This window comes from Amphiura filiformis, chromosome 17, assembly GCF_039555335.1.
Source record: "Amphiura filiformis chromosome 17, Afil_fr2py, whole genome shotgun sequence".
In the NCBI taxonomy this organism is placed as follows: domain Eukaryota; kingdom Metazoa; phylum Echinodermata; class Ophiuroidea; order Amphilepidida; family Amphiuridae; genus Amphiura; species Amphiura filiformis.
In genome coordinates, this window is record NC_092644.1 from 2,513,246 (window position 1) to 2,539,080 (window position 25,835).

Here is a 25,835-nt window from a genome sequence, read left to right on the forward strand (position 1 = left end):
GTTTATTCAATAGGACCCACATTGTGTTACATCATCAATGCATGCATACGTGTGTTGTGTGTTACGTTGTGCAGCTTGGACTTTAGTCAACAGTTTGTTCATGTGGAAAATACAATGTTATCAATGTTCAAATGAAACAATAAAAGATTAAACAAAGTCACATTGTACCGATCAAGCAAAATAAATATTGTATACAGGCAACAATAAAGGCTACACAGGAGGGAGCATGGAGCATAGGCTTGATGAGTGCCCATCTGTTTTCCTTGGGCCCGTACCGCTGTGCCCACCGCCCATGTATGATGATTTGTTTTTCTTTATAAATGTAGTAGGGCAGTTATGGCTTACTCATTGCCATGCCAATAAGGACTAGTTCAGGAATTGATATCAATTTACAACACCACAACTTCTTTTCCAATACTTCCTGAAACAGAACACACTGAATATTATAAAGTCATACTTAAGGATGTGAGTGAGTCCCGGGAATTCCAGTCCCGCCCGATAATCCTATTACCCGGGCAGGAAATTCTCTGCCCGGGTACCCGAAATAAAAATTTAAAAAAAAATAAAATAAAAAATTTTACAGTTTTTTTTCAAAGTTTATTTTTGGTTTTGTAGTGTCTCTGGACCTAGACCTAAATGTTAGGATCATTCATGGTTGACCTAAAAAAAAATTGAATTTTGCACATTGTTTTGTGTTTTTAATATGAAAATTGATACATAGTTTTCATGTCATCAATTTTCATATTAAAAACACAAAACAATGTGCAAAATTCAATTTTTTTTGTTGTTGCAATTTCGGGTACCCGGTCACCCGCCCGAAAAATGTGTCCGGTACACGGGCACAAAATTACCCGAAAATCACACCCCTAGTCATACTGTCACTCAGCCTGTTATAACTGAAAGTACATGTACACTATTATAGCTCCCTGGATAAAATCCTATTTAAATTGACAGACTGTGAATAAGGAAGTAAATACTGCAGGTGAAATTCAAACAACTCAATGGACATTAGGCCAAGTTCACATAGGAGTATACTATTCGGGTATATGGTGCACATTTTGCAGGGCACACGAATAGCTTAATATTGAACAAGGTAATTTCATAATACTGGGTGATATAAGAGGGCACTATTCAAAAAGGCAGTATAACTGCGTATATAGTATATAGTATAGTATAGTATAGTATAGTATAGTATAGTATAGTATAGTATAGTATAGTATACAAATATTAACTGTCTATGAGTGTGATGGTCGAAATATAATCACGAGGTGAAAGATGGATTGTTCCATTCCAATGGAATGGAACAATCCATCTTTCACCGAGTGATTATATTTCGACCATTACACGAATTTAAGACAGATAATACTTGTTTTATATCACTCATGCATAAATTCTATTACCAAAATACTATTTAAGGTAGGAAATACATTTTTTCATCAACATAACACCATGTTTTGCGGTGATATACTTCGCATTTTGGGACCCACCCCATAACTAAATCGGCGAGTCCAAGAGTCAGCGCCTTGACGGGTCGGCGCAGAGGCGCACTCTGACAAAGCACATGATGGTAAAGACTATCACACAGAGTGGGTGATGGTAAAAATGGCAAATGGTAATCAACCAATGAACTGTCTAGAATTTATGTATGAGTGATATAATATAGTATAGCGGGAATCGTGCACGTTCGATTTTAGAGCTGCGTATAGCATCATAATTTTAAAACTAAACCATGTGGGTAAATTTATTTTACATGCACTATCTAATTCTGCACATTATGACACCTAGAGCTTTGAATGCAATGTGACCTCAAAAAGTAAAGTTACAAGCATTTGATTAAAGTTTCAGTTTTAAAATTGGCAAACTGACCTTATACACGCCTGATCAAATAGCTGCAGCGAATACCATATACCATGTACCCCTATGTGAACTCAACCTTAGGCCTGAGATTATCTTGTTTCAGGATACAGTGACAATTCCTCAAGATATTAAGTTTCTTATATAATTCAACAGTTTTGTCATCAGAAAAAAGGGTTTGCATACACTATAAACACTAAAATTATTTACAGGCAAATATCAAGGTGTTCTAACTACATTGTAGGCTTACTGAGATGATTAAGTTTCAGGATGTGACAATTCCTCAAGATATAAGTTTCTTTTACCATGTTTACAGATACTTTTAGTCATAACAAAAAAAAGGATTTACACTAAATAGGCAAATATCTGTTCTGGTAGGGGGTAGACCAGGGGAGAGATATCTGGTTCCAGGATGTATTAAGATCTGATACATTCTTCAATTCAAACAATATGATTAAGGGACACTCCCAGAGAGCTAGCTATTGAGATGCAGACAGAATGTAACAAATCCTCAAGATGTTACATTGTTTGCTGACATTTTTTCATATCCTTGAAGTTGCAAATTTACATTGAATTTTCCGAGTGACAGGATAAAAAACCCACAAAGTGAATATTCTTAATGCCGGTACCGTACTGCAAAACGTAGATCAAGTAGAGTTTGTATCTACAGTAGTAATGTTGAGAGTATATTTTTGTGTGGGAGTGCATGCAACTTGCAAGGGCATATACAAAGTTGATTGGGGGGGGGGGGCACAATATAATTTTAAACTTATAAATAACTTAACATTAGTTTGAAATATGGCCATGCAGAGGCCATCATATCGTGCTTGTCAGAGGCAGATGTGCCTCCACCCTGAAGTTGAGAAAATGTTACAAAATGAGTTGCAAATTTGGTGGTTCATCACTTCATGGGTATACAATCATGCCTCCTCAGAAGTCTGACAATTTTACAAAATGTGTGACAAATTGAAGCATAGACCCAGGGTCTATATGATTGAAGTCACCTTGTGGACACTTTTGCATGCTATTATTGTGTGAAATAAATAGAGAATGTGTAATTTTACAAAATGAGTGGCAAATTGTTTGTGGACACTTCACTACACTATTATTGTGTAAAATGGGGGAGTTCTTGTTTTGGGTGATGTCTACAGCAAGGTGTTATCTAGCCACTCCTCCACCTGTCATTTTGGACTGCAGTTTGCTCAGTGGGACAGGCAAAATTAATGCCTACACATGCATGTGCCCTAAATGTTTCAAAGAACTGTGAACTCTAAACAAGACCAGACTAATCAAATCAAGGTTACAAGATTAACTACATGTATTGGAACTGACTGACCCCCCCCCCCCTTCAGGGCGAACTCATGTACATGACACTCTTTTCAATGAACCATGGGTACACACAACTATCATTTACGAATATAAAAATTAATTATTTCATTCAGCAAAGATCATGATCAAATTGAGCGAGAAAGTGCCTTCACACCTTTGGACCATCTCAAACTTGAGCATACAATGCAGTGCATGATCTTTCACACTGTTGCCCCCTATTAGAGATCTGCCAGGGATTTAACTTCAAAACAAACAACCATCTGATCTATGACATAAAGATCTATTAAGTGATTCCCTGTACAAACACAATCTAAATAGTTTCTGGGGAGATATGATCACAGTTCACTAACATTATGACAAGCCCAGCTGACAACTGTAATGTGAACTGGGCACATTAGCAACAGTGGGAGGCCATAATGCTGATTATGCTCTGACAAATTGGTATCTTCATAGAAATTCAAGTTTATATCCAAAGCCATCAGACTTGTTTTGGCCCAAGTTGAGATGAGTAAAGTGCATTGACATCATCAATCCAGATGTAAACTTGGTTGATAAACTTATTGGCTGAATCGGTTTGCAAAAGTTTAGTCGCAATATGGATGATAAAAGACATGAGCAGCTAACAGCTTCCTCTGGGTGGACAAAAACACTTGTTTAAAGGAGGATACTAGCATCCTCTTTTTATATTTTTCAGTAGATATCCACGAAAAAAGCTTATTCCCAAAATTTCAGTTGATTACGATTTTGCGTTTGCGAGTTATGCATGATTATGTGTATAACACTGCTCCATAGGCCACTGTTGTAATTTCGTTCTGGTATACCAGAACGAAATTCAAATTTGGCGATTTTTGCTAAACGAATTAATCTGCAAGAAATATATATTTGGTATATAACTTTTGGTATTTCAACTTTTTTGGGGGAAAGTGGGGGGATGAGGTTGTGGATCACGAACTGCCCTTTTAAATTTTAAAACAAGCTAACTGGCCAATCCATGTCAATTCAACAGAGGCTTCCACATTGACACTCTTGGAATTAGCTGATATGCTCATGATGTGTTCCCAATATGCCAAATTGAAAATGAAGAAATCGGTGAAAAAAAATCATAAATATTTTGGTTGCCAAGGAACAGCCCCACCTAGCAACCATCAAAATTGCCATTGTTATGGACCTTTTTTCCCCTTCAATATTTGGAGGTCATTTTCTAATGAAAGGAAGACCCCAATTATATCAATTATGTTTGACCCATATGTCCTCTTCACATTTTGGGGATAAAAGGAAAAAATATGTTTTGTTTCTCCACAGTGGGTAATTAAAAAAGCATTTTATCACATTTAGTAATTTAATATGGTACTTTCAAGGTGCTTCCTTTAACCCTATTAAAGATAAAGAAGTGCTTGATAAAGTTATTTTTGTGGCAGGCTAGAGCCCTGGTGGGAGTACTTGAGAATTACGAAGAAAAAAAATTCTGAAGTGCTTCCGTTTCTCTAGATGACCAGCGTCCTCAAAGTTGAGATTTTTCCATTTTGGGCCCTATTTTAAGGGGAAATTTGTGGCACTCCATCTATTACTCTACTAGCTCTTTCATGGTTTTAGTAAAGCAGGCAGTCTATTTTCAAAATCTATATTGCTCTGATCTGTTTGTATATTTTTGATTTAAATTGATTTTAGGCTGACGAAATCGCTGAAAAGCATGCAATTTCCCCATATCTCAGAGAATATAGCCCGGTTTATTATAGGTTTTCCATTGCCTGTAACTTTATCAAACTGACTCAGAAAAGTTTTTAAAAGGAAATGGGAATCTACCATGAGAGGTTTGGATTTCTGTGAAAACAAGCGGTCACAAATTCTATAACATTTATAGTTAAAGTTGAGATTTTATCAATCAATTTGAATTTCATGGGATTTCACTGACCAATTTAGTAATATTGCACTGAATTGTTTTCCTTCTTTATCTCTATTTAGCCCATTAATATTACTTATAGCGAGCCGAAAATTAGATGATTTTTCACAAAATGACCAAATAAGGCCAGCGCCAAAGTCAACAATTTTTCCCAAGACTACCATAGATGAGTTTAGAAGCCTCTAAAACACATAAAATAAAACATATACTGTATGACACCTTATATATGCATATCAAGCATTACTGAAACCGGTCTAATTCGAAAGCCTTGTACATAGCAATAATGTACAGTCCCATAAATAATTTCAATGCTTGTGTTATCTCTTCGTTGGGAAGTTGAGCAGTATAATACAAAGATGAAGAAAGGAGGTCATATAAGGTGTCATACAGAATGTTTTTTATGTGTTTTACATATGTACAGTGTGGGCCAAAAACAACTTTACCCAATTAAAAAGGTTCATATCTCAAAATTGAAAAGCCTGAGCTGCAAATTGTTTTCACATATTCGTAAAGAACATTTTCTTTAGAGTATTTGGTGAAAAAACTGTCCAAAAATGTACATGTATTAAATTAAAAATGTATGTTCATATCTCAAAATTGAAAAGCCTGCTGCAAATTGTTTTCACATATTCGTAAAGAACATTTTCTTTAGAGTATTTGGTGAAAAAACTATCCAAAAATGTACATGTATTAAATTAAAAATGTGACGCTAGTTTTAAATCAAAGAGTCCAAATTAACTTTGTCCACGCGAAGGCTAGGTACTAGCTGTCGCGTTGCATCACTTGCAAATGGTGAGTTCGATATTTGAATGAGAACCACTCAGTATACGCACAAATTTGTTCAGCAATTTTATATAACACAATCATACATCAAACATGAACAATTTAAATGTCAAGTTATGATATTTCGTCATGATACAATGTATGCAGCTTTCACGCTGGAAAAGATACATGTAAACACAATTCTCTTTAAATATATGCGCAAAGCAAAATAACCTCAGACCTGATTTTTTGTGAAGTTATTGAACTTATTACGTTCCTGGTATGTTCGGCAAATTGTTGTGTCGACAACTGTTTCTGGGATTAGTTGCAAATTCCCTTTGAACCGCTGCAATATTTGCAGCTGAACGGCCAGTTCTAGGACGTCCGCTCCGTGCTTTGCATCTATTCATCACACTTCCGAGGCTGTGAAAGTTGTTCGTATGTAGAGTATGGTAGGTTTCGGTGAGATCTTACGTTCGGGAAACGAATCCGAAATTGACGCTGCACTACCAAAAAGCTTTCTGTTCATAATTAAGTATATACCTCTGCCATAAAAGTCCTCTCTTGTGTTGTGAATTGCTTTAATTATCTTGACACCTTGCAAACCTATTTAGAAATAAGCCACACAGTCACAAAATGCACAAAGGCCTATTTAAAATTCCAAAATTGCACCAGATGAAACCTTTGTAATTGTTGGTCAATGACAGGAGTGAAGTTCGAGTACATGACAAGTAAATGGGGGTTAAAATTGATTGTTTTTCTTTCATGCATGTAAAACAATCATCACTTTTCAAAGACGAAGCCAAACATGTTTAAGCCAATTCCACTGTTACGGACGTTACAGATACATGCAACTTGCAACTTTCAAGTGAATAGCACACATGTTTGCTGTTAGGATAACACTTTATTTCTTAGTATGCCACTAGTACACACTCTAATGTTCATTATAATGAAACAATTTTGTTTTGGCTTTCTTAGTTAATTAGCTATATAAATTAGAAACGCAGCGTTATGGACGTTACGCCGAAGGTGCCTGCCTTTTGAAAGATGGTACATATCCTTAAATCTCCATTCAGTTCTGTGTTTTATTTTTTTCTGTTAACTATAGGGTCAGTCCATATCAAAACAGATTGAGTGTACACCCACCCTCTTGGATTTTGCTCTCCTTTGGCTCAGGGGTACCTTTCATGGACCCCTAGGTGAGGTCACAAGAAAAAAATTCAAATTCAATTTCGTTTTCGAATGGCGGGCCATCTAAGTTTGGCGACCTTGACCAAAATTGGGAATTTAAGGTGTCCAAATGACAAAGCGCTCTCTTTGAGAGGCATTTTCTTCTTAATTAAATCAGTTGTGACCCTCTTTTTGAATGTGGTCACTCACTGGCTGTGTTTGAAATGCCTAATGCCAAAAAAGATTGATTTCGGAATTTCGTTGGGATTTCAGAGGGGTCAAAATCAGCACTTCGTACTGTTCAATCAAATTATCTTTGATTTTGAATGACCCATGATAATGTCACAGTGCACTTACAGGTCCTAATTATGTTCAGAATGGATTAACCATGTGCCAATGTCTATGAGCAATTCAAAAAAGAGAAATTTCTTGACCCCTACAAAATTTTAGGCCCCCCTAAAGTGGTTCAGCCACAAATGGCGCTTAAAATCGGCAAATTTTGACACCTAATAACTTTAGGTGTACACCAGATATGAATTTCTAGTCTTTTGCATCTGAAAGAATGTAGTCTAATGTTACTAGGAACATAAGATTTGTTTTGTATTTTTGTGTTTTGATACTACCGTACTGACGCGAGTATAGTCCAACCTTCGAGTAAAGTCCCACCCCAAACTTTCGGAAAATTTCAGAAATTAAAAAAAAAAAAAAAAAAAAAAAAAAAAAAAAAAAAAATTTTAAGTTATTTATTTTTCGGCTTTGGAGTGTCCCAGGACCTAGACCTAAATGCTAGGATCATTCATGGTTGACCTAAAAAAAAAAAAAAAAAAAAAAAAATTCAAGATGTTTTGTTATTTTTTAATATGAAAATTGATAATTTGTATTCATGTCATACTCTATTAATGATTTCAAAATGCATTCAAATTCAATGCATTTTGAAATCATTAATCGAGTATGACATGAATACAAATTATTAATTTTCATATTAAAAATAACAAAACATCTTGAAATTTTTTTTTTTTTTTTTTTTTTTTTTAGGTCAACCATGAATGATCCTAGCATTTAGGTCTAGGTCCAGGGACACTCCAAAAAAAATTTAAAAAATTTTAAAAAATTTTTTTTTTTTTTGAAATTCGAGTATAGTCCCACCCCCCAATTTTGAAAAATGTTCACCCAAAAACGGGGTGGGACTATACTCGCGTCAGTACGGTAAGTTGATGGTCCCAAAAATCCCAATTTTTGACTAATAATGTACAGGTTATGGGTACAAAATAGTCCCAAACAGAAATGTTTGGTAGACTCATAACCGGTGCGAACTTACCTTTCCGATGTTGATTAAGATACTTCTTGCATCGCTCCCGAGATGCGGAAAAACCAATAGTCATTTTGTCCCACATAAATGAATAAATAACAAAACCCCCGATCCCCGGTGGACTCACCCAAAAGGTGACGTCACACCATATGATCGCCCCTTATCCGACTTGGGATCCCCTACTCGGACCAAACTTGTAGGGGGTGGCGGGGTCGGGATAATCAACATCGGAAAGGTAAGATCGCACGGTTATGAGTCTACCAAACATTTCTGTTTGGGACTAGACTCAGTACAATCGGTCGATCTTACCGCTTCGATGTTGATTAAGATACTTCTTGCATCAACATCTGAAAGATCGATCTAGCAAGTAACCGACGGATGGAGGTACAAGATTGGTCAGCATCTGATCAGGGATCGGGAGTGGGTAACGATGGTTTTCGCGAGGTCAGAAAATATTTTCCCCCAACGGTCGGGAAACAAAAAAGACCACGCGATCACAGACATAAACCTCCTTACTTAATAAGTTTGGTGGTTAAGAATAGCGACACTGGTTCTTACCATGCTGAGTATTCTGTATAGTCTGAAAACCTGGTACCCGTACACCACCGTATTATGATCGCCCGAACAATGTCCCGGTAAACCTCCCGCCCGTCTCTGATTACTAACGTAAACGGAAGTATCGTAGAGAGAGGGCGAAGGTGGCTTCCGGGACACCGCCTGCTAGATCTCCTCAAGGGACAACCGAACGGTATACCCAAGATGATGAGATAGCTCGTAGTCGAGTGGGTCGTGGGACGCCAAACCTTCGCGATCCCCGGACCCCACCAACACCTGGACCAGCCATTGCGACAGCGGCTGGACCGAAAGGCTCTGTAAGGGTGATGAATGCGGTCGTGAGTCCCTCGCCAAGGCTTGTGTTCGGAAGAAATAGTGCTGCAGCGCCTTATCGGCCACCCCAGCCTATCTTTGGCTTCAGCCGAACCTTGCCCAACCCCGGGGACTGGAGAGGGACGAATGCCGGTATGCACCGCGCCCGTTCGTAGTCACGAGGACAGAGCGCCGAATCAGTGTCGCTCCAGTGTTTGTGAACACGGAAGCTAACCTCGAGACCGTGTGCAACTCAGCACCGCCGTCCGAAGCCAACGCCAAACCGGAAAGCCATCTTGAGAGTTACGTATTTAAGCGTCGCTTTTGACGGAAGGTCAAAAGGGTGACCCTTAAAGTAATCTAAGACTGTGTTGGGATCCCTTAGGAGGATCACTTTCCTTTTGGTAGACACTCGTTGAACATACCGTCGGCGTAGACTAATAAGGTAACCATCGGCTATGATAGTCGACCCGTCTCGAAACCTCGGTGAATGGAGAGGACAGCTGACTTATAGCTGGCCCCAGTGGCCCGCTGAAGTCTTGCTTGGAACTTTTCTGTCAGAAACTCCGAACTAGCAGCACAGAGGTTCTAGCGGGAGAGCTATTTGTCTCATTGCACCAAGCGTAGTATGGAGCCAGACTCTGGCTATACGTGCGGAGGGTAGACTTCCGTCTAGCCCCGGCGATGAGAAAAACAGCTTCTGATGAAAAGTATCCCTCCGCTGCGTGTTCCCTGGTAAGGGCCATGCAGCTAACTGCAGGTGCTCTAGTGATAGACTGGGTACCTCCGCTCCGGGCATCCGGAGTAGATCTGGTACCTCGGGGAGTGCCAGCGGCCTTGCCGCTAGCAGAATGACAATGCAGTCTTCCCACCCGATCTTGGCCACCACCCTCATGAGTAGTGAGATCGGAGGGACTGCATAAGCTGTCATCCTCCCCAGTCTATGGACAGAGCGTCCCACGGTGAATGCTTGGGGTCCGCGACCCTTGAGCAGTACACGGCAGTGGATGATTGCGATGAGATGCGAACAGATCTTTCGAGGGTGGTACATCCCCTTGAAGATCGTCTGAGCGACCTGCGGAGCAAGGGACCATTCTGCTGGTCCCGACACCCTTCCTCGTGACAGATTGTGCGCGAGGATGCTGGTGACGCCCGCGATGTGTATCGCTCTCATCGTAATCTGCCTGAACTTGCACCACCCTATCAGGTGTCGTGCATGCAGGCTCAATCGTGGTGGCCCGGAGTCCCCTTATCTGTTGGGGTAGGCTACCACGGTTGTGTTATCCGTCAGGACAACGGTATGTGATTCCACGATCACCTCCTCGTAAGCGAGGGAGGTTGATGTGAAACTCTGTCTCTATGGCCCCCATAGGCCCGAGACGGAGTCTCCGTGGATGTGGACCCCCAGCCCCGTTTTGGCGCTTTATGGTCGTCACTACGTGACATACCGGGGTGCAGGAAACCTGACACCCTGGGTCAAATTGGGCTGATGGGTCCACCACCAGAGTTCTCTCGCGCGATCTCCGACAACGGAACCGCGAGGGATATTGGTGACGACTGGGCCTGCAAGCAGGCTAGAAGGTGTAGTTGGGTAAGCCTAACGTAGAAACGGCAGTACAGTACGAGGTCTACCATACTGGCCATTAGGCCTGCCACCTTCATCCATGCCACAGCGGGTTTTGCCCGAGACTCGGCCAAGAGTCAGGCACACCGCACCATGTTAAATCACCCGCTCGGGTGAGAGCACTCGCGAACCCCTCCGTGAGGGTGATCTGGGCCCCTACAAATAGTGGTGACTGTGTCGGGACCACGCTGGACTTTTTTGAGCTGATCAAAACATCCAGGGTCCCGCACCCTACGGACTATCAACCCCATGAGACCCGTAGTCTTCAGTGGAGTGCGTCCGTATATGAGCCAAACGTCCAGGTAGCAACTGATGTTGACACCCCTGTGCTTCAGGTACGCTGCCACCGCTCTGACCAAGAGTGTTAAACACCCTGGGAGAGATGGACAGGCGGATGGCGGTATCAAAACTGGTAATTTTGATCCTGTACCTAGAAGCGCAGATGCCTCCGATCTTGAGAGGCGATTGGCATATGCAGATAGGCGTCCGAGAGATCTAGCGATGCTGTTCCCATGCCCCTGATGGGGCAGGCTAGCACCGAGGCGAGAGTCCCCATTCTGAACCTCTTGGACCTGAAGAACGTGTTCAACAGCCTGCGGTTCCGGATGGGGCTCCCGTCGCCGTCTTCCTTGGAGCCAATGGCTCCAAGATCACCAGTAGAACGGGGGTAGACCGGGACAATCGCCCGCTTCGTGAGAAGCTGTGTGATCCCTGTCAGTAGTGCCCGACGCTGGGGGCCGTCTGACGGCACTACTGTGGACCTCTGAAATGTGCAGACGAATGTGGGGAGACTGGGTTGCCAGTCTGTAACCCCCACTCACCACTGACCATACCCAGGCGCTCAAAGAGATGGTTTCCCACCTCTGGGTGAAAGCCATAAGCGGTCGCCCACTGGGAGATCCCCTGTGGAAAAACCGCTGAGCCCCCAGGAATGCTCTGCCTAGCTTCCCTTGGAAGAGCGCTTGCTCTTCTTCGGGCTTGCCAGCTGTTCCTGTGCTACCCTTGCGCCTCCCAGAAATGGGTGCTGCAGAGGTAGTGGGCTCGGGTACTGTTGGTGGTGCACGGCCTGCTGAAGTCGGAGCTCCTACCCATGGTAAGGGCAGTTTCCGACCTCTTCAGAGTGCTCCCGTTGGTAGCTTCTTTGCACGGTCCTCCACCGTGCGCAGAAGCATCCAAAGAGAAAAGGACCCTGCCTTTCCATCGCGTTGAGCGATTGGAGTGGCAGGCCCCTCCCCGGCGCTGAGTGGACACCCTATGGGCTAGGCCCATGGAGCTCTCGTTGAGGCTAGCTGTTAGCACCGCTAATAGGCTCACCTCGCGGAAGAGCTCAGATGTTGTCTGAGCGTGATACGCTTGACGACATCTGGGTCCCTCTCGGATCCCCTCAGGTAGGTCCCGTGGTCCTCCCGCGTTACACGCAGAGGAAGCGTGCAAGCCCGCGGCGTCATAGCTCTACTGAGCTCGCCAGCCCTACGATATCTACCCGTGAGGTTTGCCGGGAATGAGAGTGCAGGCGTCCCCTGTGAGGAAGCAGCAGCTGAGCATCCTACTGAAAGGATCCCTGGTCCTCCTCCAAGGACTCCCCTTAGGGGGTGTCCGGAGGAAGATCAGTGCTGTTGCTCCCCTCGCGGGGCAGCGGGGAAGGAGATTGTAGTGATGTCACTACCGGACTCAGCTTCCGACTCCTTTCCCTCGCCCACAGTATCCGTATCATGCTCCGATGATGACGGTAACTGAGGACGGGCATCTGAAAGCGGGTAAGAAGGCATAACCACTGTGTGGCTCGCCGACTACCTGCCAGCAGAAGAGGGAGTACTCCCGCAAGACCTTGAGGTATCCGCCATGGCACCACTGGGTCCGCATGCTCTCGCAGCCGTCGTCCTAGCGCTAGCAGCACGGGGCCTACCCTGATCAAGATCTGGGTTAGCCCCCTGCCGGCTGGCCTGGTCAACAGCTGATGTTGGTACTGCTTGGCCATCGCTAGGCGACACTTGCCACGGTGTTAGGCCGTGGAAGAAACACCCTGCGGCGGGTACCACGGGGCATACCCAGCCGGCAGCTGACCCTGAAAGGATCCGCCACCAGGGTAACCCCATGGTACTGCAGTACCAGCACCGCCTCCCCCCCCCCTTGTTGCCACAGAGACTGTGGCGACTAAAGCGAAAGTGCTGCGTACCGGTGCGGTATCAGCGTGGGTACCCGTGAGGGTTCCCAACTGTGGACCGCTGTACCCTCGCCACACTGCGTTCCCTGTTTGGGGATCAAGCTGTGTGCTGGCGTGGTACTAGCGTAGGTGCCCGTGAGGGCTCCCGGCTGTGTACCACTGTACCCATGCCTCACTGCGTTCCCCGCAAGGGATCAAGCCGCAGTGTATGGGTACCCGCTATACCGGCTGTCCCTTGGCTGAGGGAGCTTGCCTAGTATCACGGGTAGCTGAGCGTGCATACCCCCGATCAATCACCTCGCCACCTGAATAGGCAGCGTCAATCAATGGAGCTATGCCCTGTTGATTTGACAGTGATCGATCAAGAGAGGGTAATTGACCCATTGACGGTAATGGATCACCCACGCTCCGCTGGCTCTCGAGGACGTAAGTGGGTTGTTGATCAGCTAGGCTGTTCAAGCTACTTACTGTACCCTCTAGAGCTTCGCCCAAGGTCGCTGTGTGTGGCGGACCACTCACGGCAGCTATGGGCGGGTGCATAGCGGCTACCACTGAAGTCAAGCCGTAGCTCGTCTTTGTAGCTGCCACCGAATGCACCTGGGTCGCTGTCCCGTGAGAGACTGCGAGCCCAACCCCTGAATAATCGCCAGCCAGTCCCTGTGGACAGCCAGCAGCTATTCTAGGGCCCAGGGGATCACTCGGCGGTCCCGCCATGGAACGCTGCCGTGTGACAACCCCAGTTGGTTCTGCTAAGACTACACCCACAGCGTTAGCCGCGGTATCGTCTCTGCTGAACCCATGCATGCTAGGGTTCAACCCAGGCAAGCCCGGGTACCCTTGCATGCTGCCCGTCGCTGGCTACTACTGTGGCTGTTTGAGCCCGTAGATATGCCTGCAACAGACGGGTGTCCTCCTGCTAAAAACCCGTGAGGATTTTCGCTAGAGGACTGGTATCCTCCTGCTACAAAACCCGCTAGGGTTTTCGCTGGTGGTTACCGCTCTGCTGCCTGCTACTTTGCTCCGACGTATAGTCAGTGCTTTCGCTGGCTGCTGAGCCTTTGGGCGCTTAGCAGTCCCGAAGGAACCGCCTGCTTGTCCGGGGACCGGAGCCCCTTAAGCAGACCTGCCATGACCCATAGGGGCTGTCACAGCAGAATCTACCGTGTCGACTGGTATCCTCCTGCTGCAAAACCCGCTTAGGGTTTTCGCTGGTGAATTACCGCTCTGCTGCCTGCTACTTTGCTCCGACGTATAGTCAGTGCTTTCGCTGGCTGCTGAGCCTTTGGACGCCGCTTAGCAGTCCCGAAGGAACCGCCTGCTTGTCCGGGACCGGAGCCCCTTAAGCAGACCTGCCATGACCCATAGGGGCTGTCACAGCAGAATCCACCGTGTCGACCTTACCAGTGCCCTTGGTAGATTTCTTCTTCGTCTTATGGCGATGGCGGAGCCTATCCCAATCGTCAAGCTGGAACTCGGAGAGTCCTAAGCAAAAGAAAGACATCTAGAAGATCGTGAGCACTCCTGTGGGTGAAACAGAGCGGGTGTGGGTCCCGCTCCGTCACCAGGGAAGGGCAAGCCCGACAGGGCCGAGGCGGTTTAGCGAGGAGAAAAGGGAGGGGGCACTACCCCCCCAACACGCGACTCAAGCCCAGTAAGCAAACCTGAGCACGGAGGCTGGTCGCTAACGTTAGTGGTAAAGTAAGGACTGGCTAACTTTATTACTAAAATGTCAGGCGGGTCCCTACCAATCCCCACCGTATGAATATCTGATTAACTCGTCTTTATTGGACGGTAATGAAGACATAACGATAGAGTAATCACCCTAACATAGCAACAATAACCTACCGTACATGAAATACAATGTGTATGTACAAACATCTATTGTAACTTACAGGCTGCAATGGTTGTTTTACGTGGGAAACAAAATGAATGGCGTCAACGAATGCCATTTTGAATTGCTCGTGTGTCCCGTGATACAAGCGGAGGCACGATATGTAGCTAAGTTTTGGATCGTTTTTGTCACTTTTTCGCCAGAAAATGCCGTCAAAACTATCCTCAGCCGAACAATACCGGTTTGGTTTTACCTAAGGTGTGAAACTACAACCGTATATCTCGCTTTGGTCGAGAAATTGATACACAGTGCTATGAACAATCGATAGGCACGCTGTGTCAGTCGGAGACCAAGGAGGATAAGGGCGATCATATGGTGTGGCGTCACCTTTTGGGTGAGTCCACCGGGGATCGGGGTTTTGTTATTTATTCATTTATGTGGGACAAAATGACTATTGGTTTTTCCGCATCTCGGGATCGATGCAAGAAGTATCTTAATCAACATCGGAAACGGTAAGATCGACCGGTGTACTGAGTCTGTCAATTTCAACATACCCTTTTTTCTATTTTTGATCACTTTATAGCAAATTGTCTTATTTATCCTGTTATTACATAGTTAACAACGTCCGATTTTGGTGATTTTGGTGTCTAATTATGTTTTCTTGCATGAGAAATACAACTACGCAACTTAAAAAACTGTACAAGGAACCAATGATTTCCTTATTAAAATATGGATGCTTTTGGCAGCCATGTTGCAAAAGAGGGTCATCGGTTCCTTGTATAGTTTATTAATTTGCTTTATAGTTGTATTTCTCATGCAAGAAAAAACATATATAATTAGACACTAAAATTACCAAAATCAGACGTTGTTAACTATGGTCAGAATTCAAAAGGTCGTTGACCTATGAACATTTTTTCGTCATAGCGCCTCCTGAAAGGTCTGACACATAACAAACTATACATTTTGGAATCCTCATGACCATACGAGTAATTTGATATATTACTTGACATCATTGGGAGCATTCTGAACATTTGACCCCCATAACCTGTACTTTGCATGTGCATCGTTGCCAGGAAGTGCATTTTTGACCCACTTAAAAATCCATACAGAGGATTAGAAAGTAGTTTTTTCTTATTACTTGACTCAAAAGCAACTTGAAATATCAGGATAAATAATACAAATGGCTATAAAGTGATCAAAAATATAAAAAAATATTATACTAAAATTGGCATTTTGTACCGTATCCTGTATGCATGGTATGTTAGACAAAAATGACTATTTTTGAAAGCATCAACTTAATACTAAAACACAAAAAATACAAAACAAATCTTAAGTTCCTAGTAACATTAAACTACATTCTTTCAGATGCAAAAGACTAGAAATTCATATCTGGTGTACACCTAAAGTTATTAGGGGTCAAAATTTGCCGATTTTAAGCGCCATTTGTGGCTGAACCACTTTAGGGGTGGCCTAAAATTCTGTAGGGGTCTAGAAATTTCTCTTTTTTGAATTGCTCATAGACATTGGCATATGGTTAATCCATTCTGAACATAATTAGGACCTATAAGTGCACTGTGACATTATCATGGGTCCTTCAAAATCAAGATAATTTGATTGAACAGTACGAAGTGCTGATTTTGACCCCTCTGAAATCCCAAACGAAATTTCAAATCTATCTTTTTTGGCATTAGGTATTTCAGACACAGCCAGTGAGTGACCACATTCAAAAGAGGATCACAACTGATTCAATTAAGAAGAAAGTGCCCCTCAAAGAGAGCTCTTTGTCATTTGGTCCCCTTAATTTCACTATTTTGGTCGAGGTCGCCAAACTTTGATTGCCCGTCATTCGCAAACGAAATGGAATTTGAATTTTTTTCTTGTGACCTCACCTAGGGATCCATGAAAGGTACCCTGAGCCAAAGGAGAGCAAAATCCAAGAGGGTGGGTGTACACTCAATCTGTTTTGATATGGACTGACCCTATATTGAGCAAGCCCTGACTCCATTCTATGTAAACATGAAAAGCAAGTTTGAAATTAATACTCCTGTATCGTCCTACACTGTTGCTTTAGTGTTACGGACGTTACATTTTATCTCAAATGTAACGTCCGTAACGTTTTTCATGATGAAAAAAAAACTGTCAAGGTGCTTCCTTAGATTTTTTTCTTTACTATCTTGAAGTAGGTGTGACATCAATCTACATTGTATGGAGGCATGATTAGCAAGTTTGAAATAAATGCTCCTGTTTTGAGCAATAATGTTCCAAAATTTTGTTACGGACGTTACAAAGGCACTTTTGGCATGGAATTGGCCTTTACCAATAACATGTATCATGCCTTTAACGCATACCGTATGTATGCCATACTCAGTCTTAGGAATCGGACACATACCATTGAATTATGTGTGGACATAGTGATTTTTGACCCAGGCGGACGTAAAACTAGCACCATTTTGTTAATTTTGCTTCTTTTGCTTTCATTTCTTCATCACATACTTTTAGAAATATTATACATAGAATATATACGTACAATTTTGTAACAATGGTTTGTCACCACTTGGTCCAAACCCATTTGGTCCATTGCCAGTTAGTCCATTGACACTTAGTCCATTGCCACTTGGTCCAATTACCACTTGGTCCAATTGCCTGTTGGTCCAAAACCCACTTACACATGTAGTCCATTACCATTACAGCTCTTCTACAAATCGAGCAACCACCCTCTGAAATTGGGTAAAGTTGTTTTTGGCCCACACTGTAGAGGCTTCTAAACTCATCTATAATAGTGTTGAAACTTTTTTTTTACTTTGGCCAAATTCAACAAATTCTTATTCACTCGTTCGGACATCCGGGAAAATTGCCAACATTGTCCCCTTTGCACAAGCGCGTGCATACATTGTAGCAACCAGCTCGAGGAAGGGGAACTGCACATGCCCCAGGGTTCAAATTTGTTTAAAAATTGTGTGTACATAGCAGTTTTTGGCTATGGCCACGCGTTTTGAACTCGCCACCCAAAAATGGTGGTTTTGTTACGCTTTTCCAAATCGAGACTCGTTCAAATTGTTATATCTCTGCTTAAATAAAAGGTATTGTAGAGTGTTTGGTGTCATTTTGTAGCTAAATGAGTGCCCTAACAGACCTCCAAAGGAGAATTGTTTATCAGCTAAGATAGTGGAGGTACAGTTGTTTGAGTTCAGAATGGCCGAGGTGGTTGTTGAGGCGGTGGCGGTTGAGGCGGTGGCGGTGGCGGTACATGTATGTGCAAAGTCTATGGGAAATAAAGATTTTGTGTGTGCGCGTTGAATCAACTGATCATATCTTTGCATCCATATGGGCTACAGACATGGTTAAGAGCTCTTTTGAAAGATTATTAATTCTGCTAATTGTTTTTAATCATTTTGAACACATTATGATCGGTTTAGTCTATAAAATACAACCTTTTACGTACAAAACTACCCGTTTTCATATTAAACACTGTAGTAAGTGATGCGGATGTCTTCAAAACCTAAAAGTTGCTGTAAATTTTTAATTACTAACCCTATCATAGTCAAAATATACATTTTCTGAGAGGAAATTTGATTAGGAATCTGAATATGGACTTACTTTTTCTGTATGGGTTAGGGGTAAAATGTTTCAGTTCAAAATATGTTGAATTGTAAAAAAAATTGAACATATTTTGGGACACCCTGTATTCCAAGATTACCAAACAGCTGTGACTTTTTTTCTTCCAAAGTCAGTATAGGCTCCCCCTAACCTCTCACCAAATCAATGTTGTTTACTTTCAGTTTATAACTGCAAGTTAGTAATAAGCAATGCATTAAGTGACCCATTTTTTATTCGGAATTGTTTTATTCCACCCTGTATAACTTCAAGGTCACCCTGTAGAATGAGTTGAAATGTGTATATTTAAATTGCTTTTTATTACCTTCAGCTTTCCAAAAATGTATACTTTTGCTAGTTTAGGGTTGATAGTTGTGGAATATTCTAATTGAAACTTGATTGGTGTCAAAATTCTTAATATTTGTGATGTAACGCTAAGGGTGGCGAGTTCAAAACACACAGCCCTAATGCATCATACATGTATCAGGATACTAAAGCACTATAAAAAGTGCTATTATGCAAAATTAGGTAGAGTTACTTCAAAATGTGAAAAACTGCTATGCGATCTGACACCACGTGTGTTTGAACTGTACCCCATAGCGTTACATCACAAATAAAATTTTAATTAATTTCAGTAGAATTCAAAATCTTCAAAAAAAATGGGTTTTAAAAAGAGTTTAAAAATTTAAACAACATGTTTGGGAGCCTGGAAAAAAAAATCACAGCTGTTTGTGTATCTCGAGGAAATGCAAATTTTTTATATGATCAGTTAACATTCATTTGAGACACAACAAAAATGATAGGATTTTTATTTCCTCCGCATAGACTTTGCACATACCTAAACCCATATTAAATCCGCCAACGCCTCATCCAAAATATCTTCACCTTTGCACATACCGCCACCATTCAACTCCACCACCTCGGTCATTCTGAACTCAAACAACTCTAACTCCACTATCTTAGCTGATAAACAATTCTCCTTTGGAGGTCTGTTAGGGCACTTATATAGCTACAAAATGACACCAAACACACTTCAATACCTTTTGTTTAAGCAGAGATATAACAATTTGAAAGAGTCTCGATTTGGAAAAGCGTAACAACACCACCATTTTTGGGTGGCGAGTTCAAAACGCGTGGCCATACAGCCAAATTCGAACCCTGACATGCGCACACTAGTTTTACAAGGCTTTTTCCACTGTGTGACATCAGCCCGACCAAGAGAATAGAAACATTGGAAATATTTCTAATTCTGGAGTGCAAATCGGTCAACCATGGGTGGTCAGCGTTGACCAGTATTGAGTATTCATCCAGATACACTAGGATATATATTTCGGATGTTTTTAAACAAGTAGTTAAAACTTCTTGAGAATAAGGCCAAGGAAAGTCGATATTGAGTTTCCCGTCACCCGCCCTCACTTCATTTTCTGACCCTCACTTGAATTTATTATTGCGATTTTCCAAAAATAACAATAAAAACTGGTATTATTTGCAAAAAAATGATGAATATCCCTGCATTTTTAATGGAAAAATCACAATCAAAACATCCATTTAAATTTGCTACCGAAATTGCAGCCTCTGTTTGGTATACTTTTAAATCTCACTTGGGCTATAACCATGATAACATCCATCTTTGAGTGCATGAGCAGTAAAAAGAATGGATTTTACACTTGCGTTTGGTCATATAATGAAACTCACAAAAATAATGAATAATGAATATTATTGAAAAAGTTACCTCACTTGTTTTTAGAAATTATGTGACAGGAAACTCAAAATTGACTGCAAGGGACCTAAAGGACAATTTGATTTGTAATCATTTTTCACCACAAAATACATGTATGATATGAAAACACAGGGGAGCAATGTATGAACATGGTAGGTATTAGGGCAAGGAAAGTCGATTTTGAGTTTCCCGTCACCCGCCCTCACTTCATTTTCTGACCCTCACTTGAATTCATTATTGTGATTTTCCAAAAAATACTGATAAAAACTGGTTATATTTGCAAAAAAAATTATGAATATCCCTTTATTTTTTGTGGAAAAATCAAAATCAAAACATGCATTTTACTGTCAACCTTGCAGACTCTTTTTAATATACTTTTGAATCTCATTTGGGCTAAACATCCATCTTCAATTGAGTGAGCGGCAAATAACAACACATTTTACATGCGTGTTGGTCATATAATGAAAGGCAGAAAAATAATGAATAATGAATAATGAAAAAGTTACCTCACTTAATTAATTAAACATTTTGCTAGGCAAATCCAATAAAAAGAAACTCACTTCTTTAGCTTTCGCCATCTGGTCTGATGGCTTGATCACAAGTGTCTTGGTCCACTGCTTTTCCCGCTGAAACGGCTTGTTGACATTTCCGGAAGTGATGTTGTTATTGTTTTGAGCAGTGGATCGTTATCACGTGATCGAGAGAGACGATACCTTCGTCAGCGGTTGATTGCTTTGGCCCCTTTTTTATGCGGTTTGAATGGCTTCCTTATTCTTCTGGTGAATGCGTTGGAGTCCCTGTCAAGTACTTTTGCCCCTTCCCATTCAATGACGTGGTTTTCCTGAGCGACGTGGTTTTCCTGAGCTCAGGTTTTCCTGAGCGATCAGAACAGCGCTAGCAGAGTGTGGCTATCCAAAATGGTCTTTGGATAGAGTTAAACAGCAAATGAAGGACAAGCAACCGAAAGCGCAGGGCCCCAAAAAATGTTGACTCTTTCTGGGACCTTAAATTGTAATGGCAAATATTTTCTGTCAAATATGTGCTTGAAGCGCATCACGAGCAGCGTAGCCAAGTCCCCACGCCTGGGGTCCAGGGCCCGCCTTAGGGCCCTGGAAGCCAAAATATTTTGATGCTCTCTGGTGCGATCTGGGCCTAGTTTTGGACCATTTTTGGAAATGTTTAGGACTTTAAATTTCAAAACACATTAACACATATAGCATAAAATGACCTGCTATTGATAAAAATTGTGTGAAAATATGTAATGTTGCACCTTTAAATGGGTACCTTTTGTATTATTACAGTATGATATGAGTATAGTATTAGTAATACATAACAAATTTTATATAAATTATACATGAATGGATGGTCACCATCACACTGTAATGACATTCAGACATTGTGTCACAATTTGTGTGATTATGTCCTCCTATGTTAATAACTTATAAAATTTGTCAGTCAATTGACTGATTGAGGCAATAAATAAAACATGCCAACTGGCAAGTAGTATCAATCCTGTGTGTAAAATGTGTATTTATTACCCGTCTGGCATTTTCGGGTAATTTTTTTTATTTTATTTTTTTATTTTTTAAGTTTTTTATTTTTTCGGTTTTGTAGTGTCTCTGGACCTAGACCTAAATGCCAGGATCATTCATGGTTGACCTAAAAAAAAAAAAAAAAAAATCAAGATATTTTGTTTTTTTTATATGAAAATTGATAATTTGTATTCATGTCATAGTCTATTAATGATTTCAAAATGTATTGAATTTGAATGCATTTTGAAATCATTAATAGACTATGACATGAATACAAATTATCAATTTTCATATTAAAATAACAAAATATCTTGAAATTTTTTTTTTTTTTTTTTTTTTTTTAGGTCAACCATGAATGATCCTAGCATTTAGGTCTAGGTCCAAGGACACTACAAAAAAAAAAAAAAAAAAAAAAAAAAAAAAAATTTTTTTTTTTTTTTTTTTATTGGCTTAAAATTTTTCTGCAGCTGTTAATTTCTTTCTGGGACCGCCGGTCCCGCGGTCCCGTGGATTTTGTGGGCCTGCGAAAGCGAGAGAGAAAAAGAAGGACGACACTCCATCAAAAGGAATGGTGGTCATACCCTACGTGGAAGGCGTGGCAGAGAGGCTGCAAAGAAATAAAAAAAAACATAACATCTCCACGGCGATGCGACCTACCAACACGCTAAAAAGCCTTTTAGTCCACCCTAAGGACAAGAAGGACATAGAGCAGACAAGTGACGTTGTCTACAATATCCCGCGTAAAGGGTGTGACAAGTACTACGGAGGGGAGACAGGAAGACAGTTTGGGACAAGACTCAAAGAACACAAGAAAGACTCTGAAACAATAGCCGAAAGAAAATTCACAAGAGCAAACCGAAAAGAATCAACTTCTGAACAACACAAATCAGCCATTACTGACCACATCGCTCAGGAAAACCACGTCATTGAATGGGAAGGGGCAAAAGTACTTGACAGGGACTCCAACGCATTCACCAGAAGAATAAGGGAAGCCATTCAAATCCGCAAAAAGGGGGGCAAAAGCAATCAACCGCGACGAAGGTATCGTCTCTCTCGATCACGTATCGATCCACTGCTCAAAACAATAACAACATCACTTCCGGAAATGTCAACAAGCCGTTTAGCGGGAAAAGCAGTGGACCAAGACACTTGTGATCAAGCCATCAGACCAGATGGCGAAAGCTAAAGAAGTGAGTTTCTTTTTATTGGATTTGCCTAGCAAAATGTTTAATTATTTAATCTACAATCCTACAAAATGCATCTATTTACTGAACTCTGAAGTTACCTCACTTGTTTTCAGAAATTATGTGACGGGCAAGGGTCGCGCTAGGCTGCGTTTTTGCGTCCCGGACCCACCAAAACCCGAATCTCACGCATGAATATTGCAAAAGCAGTGAGTTATTGCGTCCCGTCGTACGCAACAAAAATTCCCACATGTTGTTTTCTATATCCAGGTTTCATAAAACTAGGCTCAAAAGTTTCCTCAACTTGCATTATGCACATCATTTTCGAAGCAACTGAACACCTGAAATACAAAATTATGGCCTAATTTACTTCAATAATTAATATTATGCACAGTAATACTGCTTTGTGAGTGAAAATTTTGACAGCAAAACAGCAGTGATATCGCGAAAATACGGCGAGATCTCTGGCTATGGCTGCCATTGTTTACTGGCAAATACCGACAATAGAGGGCAGTATTAAAAGTATTATTGGGCAGGCAGTGGCGGGCGGGAAATATTAGGTAATTATACTAATTTGATTGAAATAAAAATGAAAATTAAAAAAAAAAAAAAAAAAAGAAAGAAAGAAAAAAAAAAAAAAAAGAAAAAAAGAAAGAAAAAAAAAAAGAAAAAAAAGAAAAGAAAAGAAAGAAAAAGAAAAAGAAAGAAAAAAAAAAGAAAGAAAAGAAAAAGAAAGAAAAAAGAATGAAAGAACAAACAAAAAAATACAATAATATTTAATAAACCCCTGCTCCCCCAAAAATAGTATGGTATCACACAAATAAATTGAATTGGCTAGACAATAGTTGGGACCCCGACGATATTTCTTTAGGGACCCCCATTTTGCATTTTCTGTTAGCTCGGGGGTCCCAAGGGACCCCCGAGCTTTTGGACCTAGCGCTACCCTTGGTGACGGGAAACTCAAAATTGACTGTTAGGGGCCTTATAGATAAAATCTATAATACCTACCATGGTATGAATATATGGAGAGGTCAACAATGGTCACTCAAACAGGTTGTTTTTATTGTCAATATTATAAAATAATATTTTGCAGTTCAATGAAAACAACACTGAAGACAGGACTATGTCACCTGCTACAACTTGAGAACAAGTCCTCCAACGTTCGAAATTTGCAGTTACTAAATAGTAGACATAAACCCTCCTCAATCTTACATCTTCTCTGTCATGTCTGTATGCTCTGAATGCACTGCAGCATGCAGCATACACATTACACATCATGATCATGCATGCATGTGAAATTGAAAAAGACAAAAAACAACAAGAAAGCTTACTGTGTGCATGTCGCCGTGTCCTGGCATATGCTCGCCCATTTTGCCTACACTCAGCAAAGCTTATGATCAAATCAAAATGATGTGCTAGTCGGAGATAAAACCGCAGTATTTTTGTGAGATGTTCCTTGCCCTGTGCTTAGTTAGGTCAAATGGATGAAAATCATTCAACAACCAACAACACGTACGCCACAACTTTGTTTTGCAACTCCGAAATCGTCGGCAACCGGAAGTGAAGTGATGCTCCGCCAGAAACTAGAAGTACTATTTTCTCAAATCTTTATAAATATTTTTCTTTAAGTAAAATATTTCTACGCTAATCGTAAATTTCAATTTGTTGAATTTAAATATTCAATTTAGAAAGTGTGTCACCAATGCTTTAAAGATAAGTACAATTGCAAAAATTATCATCAAAAATGAGTGAAAATTGCATTAAGCAATCTATTTTAAAAACACTTTAAGGGGGCGTGATGCTTTGTAAATTTTCAGCATACTCGGGCCTATTTAAAGCCATATTATAACATTTCTTTAAAAATAGATTAGTATTTATTTTCCATAAAATGGTAGCTTTTACTGTCAGATATGTTCCCTTTTAATTTTGAGCCGAACAAGTGAGGTAAAGCAAAGAAAATTGGAATTTACTACTAGCGCCAATATGCATGTTACTCCAGCGGTTGTAATATTCAATATATTTTTATTAACATTCACCAAACAAACTGGTTTAGTTAATATTGAAGTTACAAATACAAATATTTACAATTAAAGTTGTAATCTTAAAGGCCCTTTCAGTGATTTCACAGGAACATTAAAAAAAATGGAAATTTGTCAGAGTTGCTTAGAAATAAAGAATAAGTCTACAGAATTTCATTAAACCACTTTTCCCCTGAATACATCGACAAATTAGTCAAAAAACACAAGTTTTAGAAAGGTTTTCTACTTCAACTCAGATCGACTCGAGAAAATCGAGATTTTCGTACAGTGCGCCACCAATCGACTGGAAAAACTTCCTAGTCCAGTGTTTCTAACACGGGGAAGTAGAGTCTAAATTGATTTAAAACAGACGTTTAATTTTTGTAATAGAAAACAAAATAAGCAATTAAAGGTCAGTTAGGTCACCGAGGCAAACTAACGGTCAATTCAAATATGAAAAACAGTTAAAATTGTGTATTTTGTTTAAAATAGTAGCTACTGATGTAATAAGTAGTAGAAACAATACATAGCGCGTGTTAGTGCGTGGAGAGTGAGCTTCTTTCGATCTCGAGTCGGACTTTTGTACTGTCAGTATCAAAAGTCCAGAATCATGCAAATGCTTTATTTTGTCTAAAATACACGGCTTTCGACCGAACCACTAGCAGGCTATGTTAGCACATCTATGCCAATTACAAAGGTACCAAAATCTGAATTTTGATGATTTTTACGATCGTCCGGATGAGCAAATCACTGAATGGGCCTTTAAAGATACAAGTACAAATATTTACAATATAAAAGAAATAAAATAATAGACAATATGTGTACGTCCATATCAAAACGATGCACTTGTCGGCTGCTACCGTGATGTGTCTCATTTCACATAATAGCTAGGAATAAATACCAGACTCATCTCCGAAATGGAGGTCACTTCAATACAGAGAACATTCCTTAACCATGTAACTTGGGGATGATTGGAA

The 25,835-nt window shown here is 41.0% G+C and overlaps 1 protein-coding gene across 1 annotated transcript in view; it reads right to left on the bottom strand.

The window, feature by feature from the left end:
• LOC140136798 (high affinity copper uptake protein 1-like) overlaps window positions 1–24,381 on the bottom strand; it is a 59,587-nt gene extending 35,206 nt beyond the window's left edge. Inside the window, exon 1 of the mRNA XM_072158398.1 lies at window positions 24,172–24,381. Coding sequence (XP_072014499.1) covers window positions 24,172–24,210 — 39 coding nt within the window. The 5' untranslated portion in view covers window positions 24,211–24,381. The remainder of the gene's footprint in view (window positions 1–24,171) is intronic.
• Window positions 24,382–25,835: the final 1,454 nt, after the last annotated feature.